This window comes from Gymnoscopelus microlampas (assembly GCF_963454915.1).
Source record: "Gymnoscopelus microlampas genome assembly, chromosome: 7".
Taxonomy (NCBI): domain Eukaryota; kingdom Metazoa; phylum Chordata; class Actinopteri; order Myctophiformes; family Myctophidae; genus Gymnoscopelus; species Gymnoscopelus microlampas.
In genome coordinates, this window is record NC_139944.1 from 55,119,327 (window position 1) to 55,131,826 (window position 12,500).

Consider the following 12,500-nt stretch of genomic DNA (forward strand, 5'->3'; position numbering starts at 1 on the left):
GGCCACAAAGGAAATACAGTTTACAGAATAATATCCAATGCAATATAACTTCAATATGACACAATAAAATACAAAAATTACCAAAAAAGGCATTTGAAAGCGGTCGCAGAGAGCAAAGCCTCATCTTACATCATGACACTAAAGCTGAGTTATACTTTGTTACACGCCAGTGTTTTACAGCGAATCCACAAGCTCACAATGTGTCACGGTGCAACGCATTGTGAGCTTGTAAATTGGATATTTTACTGTAAGCTTGTAGATCAGATATTTTACTGTAAAGCTTGTCGATCGGCTAAATGACTGTAAAGCACTGATTCCCGATCCTTTTAGGTTCTTCTCGGGACCCAAACTAGTGAAGGTAGCCGATCTACAAGCTCACAACGTGTCGCAATCGAGACACGTTGTGAGCTTGTAGCTCTGCTATTTTCACTACTTTAAAAAAATATATATGCAACGTCTTAGATTTTATGAATTTCCTTTGAACCATGTTTGACTTTTTTCAGTTTTTTTGCCAGATTCTTTTAGTTTTAGAATATCTTTTGAAATAATTAGAACATTTTAGGAAACGGGGAAAAAATGACATTTACTCGTGACCTATAGAAAATGGTTCCGTGACCCACAAACGGGTCCCGAACCATTGTTTGGGAAACAAGGCTGTAAAGCATTAACATGTCCAGAACAATTGAGACGACACTCATCATCTCTCATCATGAAGTCCCTCACGTACGTTTCTCTTTATTGACCAAGTCGATGCAGGTGTTGTCGTTGCAGATGTCTACTAGATCTTGAGGCAGCGACCGCTGGGACGGCGCTCCTCCCCCTCCGCCTACCCAGCCATCTCCCCCTCCTCCCCCCGACCCTCCATGGCGGTTGACCGCGCTGGCCGACCACACGGGGCTGGACGACAGCTGCTGCGAGGTGACCAAGAACTCGGACCGGACTCGGACCTTCTTCTCGGCCGCTCTCCTCCGGGCGAACAGCAGGTAGACGATCTCCAGCACGTTGAGGAGCACCGAGACGGCGGCCACCACCAGCATGAAGACGATGAAGATGCTCTTCTCCGTGGGACGCGACACGTAGCACTCGGCGCCGCCCAGCACGGGGCAGGGGTCCCGCTGGCAGTGGAAGTGGCTGACCACGAAGACGGAGGTGAAGATGCCGCCGAACGCACGATCGGTCGCGACCATCTTCGACGCGTCGACGAACTTCGCCGAGCCGCCGCCGAAGAGGTAGATCTGACCCACGGCGAACCCGACCTCCAGGAGGATCTTGAAGACCAGCTGGACCAGGTAGCTGCGCAGGAGGACGCCCTTGATGGTCACCTTCTCCCGGTCGTCCGTGTACCTGGGCCGCTTCAGGAACGGCGCCGACGCGGCGGCGGCGGCTCCTCCTCCTCCTCCGTCCGTCTGGCTCTTGCTTTGCAGCTGCTCCCTCAGCCTCCTCTCCTTGTGGACCACGTGGACGGCGTGGGCCAGGTAGACCAGGGTGGGCGTGGACACGGCGACGATCTGCAGGACCCAGTAGCGCACGTAGGACACGGGGAACATCCAGTCGTAGCAGGCCAGCGTGCAGCCGGGCTCCAGGGTGTTGCACTTGAACTCGGAGTGCTCGTCGCCCCAGACGTTCTCGGCGGCCGCGCCCAGGACCATGATGCGGAACAGGAAGAGGACGCTCATCCACACCTTGCCCACCACCGTGCTGTGGGCCTGGACCTTGTCCAGCAGCATGGAGAGATACGACCAGTCACCCATGATGGCTGTGGTCTGTCTGTGTGTCTGTCTGTTGGGAAATAAGAGGCTTTAGTGTTGCTTCTGGATATCGTTGCTGTCTGCAGGGTTGATTTCGTCGACTAAAAACTATGAGGAAAAATATCTGTCGACTACCTTTTTCACTTACGAAAACTGAATAAAAACTGAATAAAAAATAAATAAAAACTAAGCTATGATGACTGAAACTATAACTAAATATACAGTACTGACAATTTCGTCAACAAGTAAAAACTAGACTAAAATGTTTGGGAGGGACAAGTAGAGAAGAGATCAAGTAGAACTAAGACAAGTGATCATGGGTCTGTGTCACAGACCGAAAATAGCTGATCTACAAGCTCACAACGCGTCGCAGCGCGACACGTTGTGAGCTTGTAGATCAGCTATTTTCGGCATGCAGCTAAGTGAAAATTTGCCATTTCAATGCCATCACGGCCCACCAAAAATACATTTAGTCGACTATAATCTTATGATATTTAGTCAACTAAAACTAGACTAAACGTAAAACATTTCAGATGACTAAAATATGACTAATAACTAAACAGAAACATGTTGTGCCAGGGACCCCCCATACAAGATTTTATTTTCGTTAAAATGTATCAAAAGTATTCACAAATGTTTCAAAAAATAGTATTTCAAGATTTTTTGAAAATAGCAGATCTACAAGCTTACGACGTGGTTAAACTTGTGTTGATGCTATATTAACCAACTTTGTTGGGCCCCCTCAAGGACCCCTGAGGGTCCCCGGACCCCACTTTGAGAACCACTGGTGTAAAAAAGTATGGATTCAGAAAAACAAGATAAGGGCGAAATCTTGAAATGACAATTAATTTCCTTTGGTGTTTAACCGTAACAGTGTAATATCAAGTTAAAATGTCCAGTTTAGGCGCTCTCTTATCAGGAACGACAAAGTGCAAAATTAGAATAAATGGCATAAACCCTCATCAACAAACAACAGCGTAAATAATCATGTAAATAGAGTTACAAAGAAAACAATTAAAAGCTACTGTACAAATAAACTAGGATACTAGCAAAAACATCAAACACATAGCATCTGTCTAAACTACACAATATCTAAATAAAATTCTTATCATTTGTGGTGAAGCAAACATGTGTGGCTGCCATGCCAATGGCAAAACACTTATTGTAATCCACCATACTTAACAATATTTAATAATATTTTTCCCGCAAAAAAGAATGAGTACATGTTGTTTGAACCAGTAACAAATACTTGAAAGTTGTTAAAATCAGTAAAAATACTCAAAAGTTGTTAAAATCAGTATAAATACTTCAAAGTTGTTAAAATGAGTATACATACTGAAAAAAGTTGTTAAAATGAGTAAAAATACTTAAAGGTTGTTAAAATTAGTGAAGAATACTTGAAAGTTGTTAAAATTAGTAAAAATACTTAAAAGTGTTTTGAATGAGTGAAATCTACAGTGCATAACATGAGTAAAAAATATTCAAAAGTACATAAAATGAGCAAAAAATACTCAAAAGTCTATTACTGTACTGTATTTGAGTTAAAGTAGCCTACTTACAAGTAATCCAAGTAAAACACTTAGCGAGTGTTTTTTCTTAGAAAGAAATTTCTTAGAAAGCTCATCCAACATTAGAGACGTCTTAATATAAAACCAAACAGGCCTCACCGGTATGGATCAGGGATCAGAACACCGTTGTCATCGATCTCAACCACAGAACAGGAATGGTGTCCGAGGACTTGAACTCTTCAGAGACAAAGGAAACACTGACGTCCTTATATTATATCGTCTCTGTCGGGAGGAAACCTCATACGACCAAAACTGTCACTTTACAGGATTCAAACGTCAACGTAGCAAAAGTACCAGATCTACAAGCTCAAAACGCGTCACTTCGAACTTGTAGATCTGCTACTTTTGATGCTTTGTGTGTGATGCTGTAGCGTGATCGAGTAGGGCGTTAATTTACCAAAAAACGCCAAAAGTTAGAATCTGGAGATAAGAGGTTTTCTGTGAGGATATGGGGGTTGGGTTCGGTCTTTGCTCTGCTTGAGTCACACACTTTACTGTCACAGCAGACCTCCTTTTTTTTCTCACAGCACTCGGGTTTGTTCCTCATGACTGCAAAGAAGTGCAACGCTCATCATTTTTTCACGGAATTCCACGGAAATTGACTTGTTTTCAGCTTCAGTCAAAACATGTCATCATATCTCAAGCAACACGCTAAACGCAATGAGGAGAAATACGCATGCATAAACATGTCATCATGTTTCAAGAAACACGCTAAACCAGGGGTCTTCAACGTTTTCAGGCCAAGGACCCCCCCTAGCTGAGAGAGAGTTGAAGCAGGGACCCCCTACTCTATATTGCATAAAATTGTGTTTCAGATTCAACTTTTTTTGTTTACTTGGTCTGCTCTTTTTTTCCCTCTACACCAAACACCTCTTTGCCAAAAATAGCCGATCTACAAGCCCACAACGCCTCGCAGCGCGAGGCGTTGTGAGCTTGTAGATCGGCTATTTTTTGGCTAAAGTTCTCCTCAGAAAAGGGATGCTAGGGTTCAAGTGGATAAGGTAAAAAAAATATATATCAAACAACGATTTAGCGGACCCCCTGTAGTAACCCTGAGGACCCCCTAGGGGTCCCGGAACCCCTGTTGAAGACCCCTGCGCTAAACGCAATGAGGAGAAATACGCATACAGCGTATGGGTGGGTCGTATGCAGTAGTGAATTTGGCCAGTTTCACTTTCAAAACCCTTGCATCATGCATGTCACACAAACAGAATGCCATGCGTTTTGTTGATATAACAAGTTTGTTCATATAGAGTCCTTATCCACAAATCCACCATTTTCCATCCACCAACTTCCACAGTTAAATGATCAAAACAATTAGTGTTGTGCGCTGGATTCGAACCAACATCATCTCGGGTCACATGCTCAGGTGTGGAAGGAAAATGGCCAAAGTCACTGGCCACCACTGTAGTTTGTTTGGCATACTGAATTAGTTTAGGATTGCTGAACATTCGTTGTTGACAACTCACCTCCAGCATAAAAGCACGTATTGAGGGGCCTCGAAACAAACACAGAGCGAAAGGTGCTTTCACTTACACCTATAGGGGGTGTTATGATGACCCTATAAGGTCATACAGTACATGTGTATTTCCCTGTGTGGTGTTCTGCCCATTTGAATGTCTTTTTCCCCTCTGTGTGTGTGTGTGTGTGTGTGTGTGTGTGTGTGTGTGTGTGTGTGTGTGTGCGTGTGCGCGTGTGCGTGCGTGTGTGATTGAGTGAGTGGTTACCAGCTGGTGTGAGTAGACTGAGTAGTGTATGAATCACCTGAGTGGCTAATTAGTAGGTGGATTTTCGCAGGTCTTCTTGGGCTTCACTATAAAGGTGCCTGTTTCCAGTGAAGTCTTTCTCCTAGCCAGCCTTCAACCACACATCTCATTTGTGTCTCTGTGTTTGCCAGTGTTTTAACTTTGTGTCAATGTGGTTTAGTGTTCAGCCTTGGTAATGTAGGGGTGGGTGACCTTTCTTTTTCTGTTAGTAGTTTATTCATGCGTTTCCTTAGAGTAGGTAAGATCTATGTATTGTCAAAGGTAAGCATAGGTTTTTCTTTCTTGATGTGTATATTATGTTCAGGGGCCCACCCTGAGGTAATTTGCCTATGTCTGTTCACAGTAGACAATAAATCCCTGTATATTTTAAACTGGCGTTGACTGGGTGTGTTTGGGGACTGGGAAGGAGGGAGTCCACTTTTTTGCTGCGCTTTAGGTTCCCCTAAGCCGGGGCGTATCAGGGGGCACCATAACAAATGCTACAAATACCACTGTTTGTTGCACAAACAGTGCCATTTTTTAAATATTCAATACTGTTTGACTGTAATTGCCTTCAAAGGTTTGTTGTCTGGGCCTATTTGTTACACAAACACCATATAACATGAACGCAACATCCAATCGAACCCAAATTGGAATTGCATGTTGTAGGGCATTGGTTCTCAAAGTGGGGTCCGTGGACCCCCAGGGGTCCTTGAGGGAGTTCCAGGGGGTCCGCAGCTAAATGATGAATAGTTAGGAACCAAATGGACCCTTATGGGTCTGTAACTCTGAGAGTGTACAAATGGAACCAAATGGACCCGTCAGGGTCCATTTGGTTCCATTTGTACACTCTCAGAGTTAAATTAACAATGATTTTACAATATAAATTGGGGTCCCAGAGATAGAAATGCCATTAAATGTGAGCCCGTAGCCTAATGCATGTCAGACTGGGGGTCCTTGAAATTAAAATTATTTAGAATCACTGCTAGAGCTGTAAAAAAAACAATCTCTTATGGGGGTCCCTGGCTTATCTTTTCAAATGGGGGTCCGTGGGCTAATAAGTGTCAATTTGGGGGTCCTTGACATGAAAAAGTTTGAGAACCACTGTTGTAGCCGTAGTAACGCTGTTCCCCGTCCTGCCAACTCATTATGCAGCTCTACGGTATATCTGACACGCTGCGGTACGTGCTCCATGTCTGACATGCCGGTGAACTTGACCTTTTGGTCACCGAGGTCACTATTTCTCAAGAAAAGAAATATCTCAGAACGCAACCGATGTGGAGTTACTGCACTAAGGAGTGCCTTCCCGAATGATGTAGCATAATATTGGTAAATGAGTAAGATAGGCGGATTGAACCAGATCTGGGGGGGGGGGGGCGGTGATGATGATGATCCAGCAAACTTGAGGAACTATAAGTGAGCGAGTGAAAGAGGGAAGTAGCGCACAAAGAGAAGAACAAGAACTGCTAGAAGGAGTCAGCTTTCCTCTCCAACTCCGAGGTAGGGTACAATCTTACTGTACAATACTGTTGTATAGTGTAATAATGTATACTGTGTGAAATGATCGTTAATTATAAATAAGGTGAGCTAAGTTTTGTCTATTTTAACAGTTGAACTGGTTGCCTTTAAACCTCACTTGTCGCCTGCAAACACGTGATGGGAAATGACTCGAGTGCTGTAAAGTACTGTGTTTCCTATGTAGGAATAACATGGGGAAACTGTCTTGTTGTGAATCATAGGTATTTCATTGACCAATGTATTCACATACTTAGAGAGTGTTAATTTAAATCTCTACTCAGTACTTACTTACACTTTAAATACTAATTAGAGCTCCTAAATGTTTACACTTTCACTTTTGAGTTTTTTTTTAATTCGGCATAAGGGAATAGGGGGGAAATATACAGTTTTATTTTTACACTTTCAGAGTAAGATTAATACTGTGGATTTGTTCTGTGCTATGTAATTAGTAGATACAAACAATAGAAGTCTGTCTGTCTGTCTGTCTGATAGCAGTCAATAGCAGATCTACAAGCTCACAATGTGCTTGTAGATTGGCTATTTTCACTTTTTCTTAAAAGCTACATTTGTGGAATTTATGGTATGTATTTAAATGAATTTTATTCATGAAATTATTTTTGAAAAATGTTTTTTTTAATGTATGAAAAAAATGTAATATACCGTTTTTAAACGTAATCTTTAAAGAAACAAAAAAGGGGGGATATTTACTCGCAACCCAGAAAAATGGGTAAACCGTGGCCTTCCTTCACTACTTCAACTCCATCACGTCTTCTCCTCTCCTTCCCTGCAGCCACTACGTTGGGACGGTCCTATCATCACCATCATGGGTGAATGGTCGTTCCTGTCGGCCCTGCTGGACAAGGTGCAGTCCCACTCCACCGTCGTCGGGAAGGTGTGGATGAGCGTCCTCTTCCTCTTCCGCCTCTTCGCTCTGGCCGCCGGCCTGGACAAGATCTGGGGCGACGAGCAGGGCAACATGGAGTGCAACGTCCTGTCGCCCGGCTGCCGCCACGCCTGCTACGACCGCTCCTTCCCCATGTCCCACCCCCGCTTCTGGGTCCTTCAGATCCTCTTCGTCTCGCTGCCCACCCTCGTCTACCTCGGCCACGTGCTGCTCGTCATCCGCGCCGAGAACAAGCTGCGGCGGAAGCTGGAGCAGAAGGTCGTTCTTTATTGTGATTATTATTTTTGATGTTATATTGTTTTTAGACTCTGATGCTACAGGTTCTTTGGTTAAGGAACGATTCTGGTTCCTTAATCCAGGGGGTCTTCAACGTTTTCAGGTCAAGGACCCCCTAGCTGAGAGAGATATGAAGCAGGGACCCCCTTTATATTGTATAAAATAGTGTTTCAGATTTTTTTTTAAAGTTCACTTGGTCTTCTCTTTTTTCCCTCTACACCTATACTTCTTTGCCAAAAATAGCAGATCTAAAAATAGCAGATCTAGATCTGCTATTTTCGGCTATGTTCCCCTCAGAATAGGAATGCTAGGGTTCAAGTGGTTAATGGGAAAAAATATCATATCACACAAAGATTTGGCGGACCCCCTGTAGTAACTCTGAGGACCCCCTGTTGAAGACCCCTGCCTTTTACAAATGTTTGCTTTAAAAATATATATATTCAAAGATTTGCACACATTTTCAAGATCTTTCAAAAATAGCAGATCTACAAGCTCATAGTGCGGCACTCGGTTCCGCACTATGAGCTTGTAGATCTGCTGTTTTTCAATAGCCAAAGAAATCTTAAAATGACACAGATGCATTCCCGGATGGAATGGGTTAACGATTCCCTCTTAACGGTCCGATTCCATTGGTTCCCTTCAACGATTCCGATAGGGGATTCCAAATGGACTCTTTACAGGTCCATTTGGCTCCATTTGTACACTCTCGGAAATATGGTGGTCCTTGGTTGAGGTTTGAGAACCACACCGGTATTTGTAATTGTATAGCAGACATGAAGTCCACATATCAGTTCTGACAGTGTGATAAACATTTTCCGGAAACGGTATGTGAAATGTGAAGGAACCGATTCACGTTCCTCAATGTTGGTTCCGGATCCCAACCCTATATGAACAGTATGTAAATGACCTTGCTTTATTGTAAGTCGCTCTGGATAAAGAGCATCTTTGCTCAAAAAAATGTCTAAATTGTTTTAAGGTCTGGAGGGACGGAGCGGTGAAGGTGCCCAAGTACTCGGACGAGCGTGGGCGGGTGGAGATCCGCGGCGCCCTGCTGGTCAGCTACACGCTGCAGCTGCTCTTCAAGATCCTGCTGGAGGTGGCGTTCGTGGTGGGCCAGTACTACCTCTACGGCTTCGTCTTCATGCCGGCCCAGATCGAGTACGAGGGCTACCCCTGCCGCTCCAAGATCCAGTGCTTCATCCCGCGGCCCACGGAGAAGAGCGTCTTCATCGTGTTCATGCTGGCCGTGTCGGCGTTCTCGCTGCTCCTCAACGTGGTGGAGCTGTTCTACCTGCTGGGGTCCAAGGTCAGGGCGGGGAGGAAGAGGAGGACGAGCTACGGCGGCGGCGGCTCCGCACCGCCGTTGACCGCGGAGATGCACTCGTTGAGTAAGGCCACGTTCTGTTGAGGGACTTGGACCAGTTGTTGCCAGGTTTGATGTGAGTGGGGGGAAAAGAAAGTGACCAGGTCTATATGAAAACGAGCCCAAAACAAGAGACCAGTTTTTACCACTTGAGCCATACATCAGCTATTGGACTCATATTTAGGCCTAATGTACAATTAACATTTTGTCATATATTCACATATAATACTGAATAATAATGGATATGCCGAAAAATAAACGTTTTTTTTATTTAACTGACCTAGTAGCCTACATTTTATTAAAAGTAACCCAACTGCTATTACTTATTCTGTAATCAGATTTGAATAAGCCATAACTTGACATGACAGTGGCAGTATATACAGTGCACTCATCATATGGTATGTTGCTCAGCAGTTGCTCATGTTGTGCTCAGAAGGTTGGAGGGTTTGCTCAGGCCCATGAAAAATGTGAGGGAACATAGGAAGTAACTATAAGTATATTTACCGCAACTGCACCTATGTATAACTTACTCATGTATTTCCATGTTCTGACACTTTATCCCATTACGACCTGAGGCGAATCTTTAAAAAAAAATCTAAATCCTAACAGTTTTTTGAAAAAAAGATTTTTCAAAAATAGCAGATCTACAAGCTCATAGCACGGCACTCGGTGCCGCGCTATGAGCTTGTATATCTGCTATTTTTGAATAGCCAAAGAAATTTAAAGTGACACAGATGCGTTCCAGGTCTTAATGGTTTATTTGCCAACTCCTCTACATCTCAGTCAAATATTGTTCTTTTTAGTTTTTTACATCACTGCAATTATTTTACAGCTTTAGTAGTTGCCAGTTAATTTGCAGATTTAGATTATTAATACAAAACACACAGTGAAGTTGCTAATGAATTATGATGTATTATATATTAAGCTGCCCAACATCACATACAATAATTGAAATCATGAACGTGATGAACACATTAATGCATCATTATTATATATTAGTAATATGACTGTGAAATGGGACATCTTGCATAATAATGAGCACTGTTATTTTTGGTACTGCTGTCAATACTACTAGACTTTTATTCAGTAGCGAACATGGATCCGCTCCTCAGCCCATACGTACTTTATTGTGTTTATACACTCTACAGTCACCTCTAATTTTGTAGTATTGTTCCTGTGCTTCCTGTTTGTTGTCGTTGCTGTTTCCTGTCTTGTGTATGTGTTCCAGTGATTTGCCCTGTTTTCCACCTGTGTCCTGTTAGTCCTCCAGCCTATCACAGTGTTGATTGTCTAGTTGGGTTCACCTGTGTTAGTCCTTGTCTATAGACGGGTTTCATGTTTGTAAACATTGAGAGGATATGACCGCGCAGAGGAGGGGGTAAGCCTATAGGGTGCGTTTGGAAATTACGCACCGGAGCACACTCGCCTATTAGTTTGTATTGGCCAGTGCGCTCACTGCCGCTCAGGGCTGTATTTTCGAACGCGCCTTCCACCCCCAGGCATGCGCAGATTGCGCATTCTGCTCTGTGATGACGTCGCTCGGAAACCCGTCTATTTATACTGCCCTGTGTCCTCGGCTCACTGTCTGCAGTGTAGTGTGTGTTACTTGTTTGGTTAGAAGTCTTCTGTTTGTATTTTCTGAGTGTTGGTACCCTACTCATACCTGTATCACAGTGGTTCTCAAACTTTTTTTTTACGTCAAGTACCCCCAAATTGACACTTATTAGCCCGCGGACCCCCATTTGTAAAGATATGCTAGATATGACCCCATAAGTGAAGATTTTTATGGCTCTAGCAGTGATTCTCAACCATTTTAATTTCAAGGACCCCCAGTTTGACATGCATTAGGGCTACGGACCCCCATTTAATGTCATTTCTATCTCTGGGACCCCAATTTATATAGTAAAATCAATGTTAATTTAACTCTGAGAGTGTACAAATGGAACCAAATGGACCCTAACGGGTCCATTTGGTTCCATTTGTACACTCTCTGAGTTACAGACCTATAAGGGTCCATTTGGTTAACTATCCATCATTTTGCTGGGGACCCCCTGGAACTCCCTCAAGTACCCCTGGGGGTCCCCGGACCCCACTTTGAGAACCAACGCTGTAGTGTGTGTGTTATGTGTTTGGCTAGAAGTCTTCTGTTCGTATTTTCTGAGTCTTGGTACCCTACTCATATACCTGTATCAGAAGGAGAAGCGTAGCCAGCGCTGCATGGGGCAATGCGGGCAGCTGCCCACCCACTTGAGCCCAAGCTTTAGCTTTCCCCACTGCTAAAAGAAGGACCCAAACATTACTGCGCGTCAGGCAGCAAGTCAACTTCCCCTAACAACACAACACAAACATGTCCACTGTTAGAGCATCACAAACCACATGCACATTTACAGTGGTGTAAAGTAACTATAAGTACATTTACTCAAGTACTGTACTTTACTGGAGTATTTACGATTTTCTGTACTTTACTTATACTCCACTACATCTCAGAGGCAAATACTATACTTTTAATATACACCAATTAATTGAGAACTTTAGTTACTTTGTAGATTTGGATTATTATTACAAGACATTCCCCACTTCAGCCCTATATACATTTCGGCCATTTGAACGCATTGTGAGCTTGTAGATCTGCTATTTTCAAAAGATGTTTATACATTTTAGCACTTGTGAAATGTGATATTCTGCATAATGAGTGCGTTCTACTTTTGGTACTTTACGCATATTTTTATACCAATACTTTTGTACTTTTTCTTTAATTTTGAATTCTAGACTTTTACTTGGTACAGAGTATTTCCACATTGCAGTATTGATACTTTTACTTAAGTAAAAAATTTGAGAACTTTTTCCACCTCTGCTCGCTTCTGTTTAGAGCCACGGTGATTAATCGCTCAACAAAAGATGACTGAGTGGGCAATTCACACCCTCAACAACACCTCAGTAGGAAACGCACACAAAATGAGTCACCAAAAAAGTTCTGTGTCTCCTAGCATTTGAAAGAGATTAAACTTAATGTTTGAACTACTACTATATTACATTTTCAACTGCAAGCCCCATTGTCTCATGCTGTAGTCGACTATAATGGACAGAGGAGGACGACATGTGCTTTTGGTTGCACATGTTTGAACATTATTTGAGTCGTTAGCTTTATTTGCTCTGTTGTAATCACAAGGACGTCATGTTCACATCTATCTGCCTGTATTCTGTTAAACCTACTGTGTGTGCTTCTTTGAGAATGAATAATGTGTATCTGCAATAGCCAGGCGTACCTGTTGTGATCATATTTGTAATGAAAACCATTGATAATCGTGGCATATCGTAGCCTATTTTTTACTCACGTTTATTTTTTTCTTGTATTATGGTGCAATAGCTATTTCTCAA

At 43.0% G+C, this 12,500-nt stretch overlaps 3 protein-coding genes across 5 annotated transcripts in view; 1 reads left to right on the forward strand and 2 right to left on the reverse strand.

The window, feature by feature from the left end:
* LOC311048947 (gap junction Cx32.2 protein-like) overlaps positions 1-3,489 on the reverse strand; it is a 3,581-nt gene extending 92 nt beyond the window's left edge. The window contains exons 1-2 of one of the 2 annotated variants that reach the window (XM_084062319.1): positions 3,416-3,489; positions 1-1,779 (exon numbers count right to left, since the gene is read on the reverse strand). The exon at positions 1-1,779 is cut by the window's left edge and continues 92 nt beyond it. In XM_084062319.1, the coding sequence (XP_083918445.1) occupies positions 720-1,751 (1,032 nt within the window). In that variant the 5' untranslated portion in view covers positions 1,752-1,779; positions 3,416-3,489 and the 3' untranslated portion in view covers positions 1-719. The other variant, XM_084062320.1, reaches the window with a different exon arrangement.
* The window catches only part of ppfia4 (PTPRF interacting protein alpha 4), a gene marked incomplete at both ends in the record, with an annotated part of 154,502 nt that overhangs the window by 55,514 nt on the left and 86,488 nt on the right, over positions 1-12,500 (reverse strand). The gene's annotated exons all lie outside the window — the stretch shown is intronic.
* The window catches only part of LOC311048949 (gap junction Cx32.2 protein-like), a 6,059-nt gene continuing 60 nt past the window's right edge, over positions 6,502-12,500 (forward strand). The window contains exons 1-5 of one of the 2 annotated variants that reach the window (XR_014601141.1): positions 6,502-6,561; positions 7,370-7,741; positions 8,736-9,666; positions 9,868-10,795; positions 11,322-12,500. The exon at positions 11,322-12,500 is cut by the window's right edge and continues 60 nt beyond it. Coding sequence is in view for 1 of the 2 variants with exons in the window: in XM_084062322.1 (XP_083918448.1) it covers positions 7,403-7,741; positions 8,736-9,167 (771 nt within the window). In the remaining variant the exon portion in view is untranslated. Of the gene's footprint in view, positions 6,562-7,369; positions 7,742-8,735; positions 9,672-9,867; positions 10,796-11,321 lie in introns of those variants that run through there. The other variant, XM_084062322.1, reaches the window with a different exon arrangement.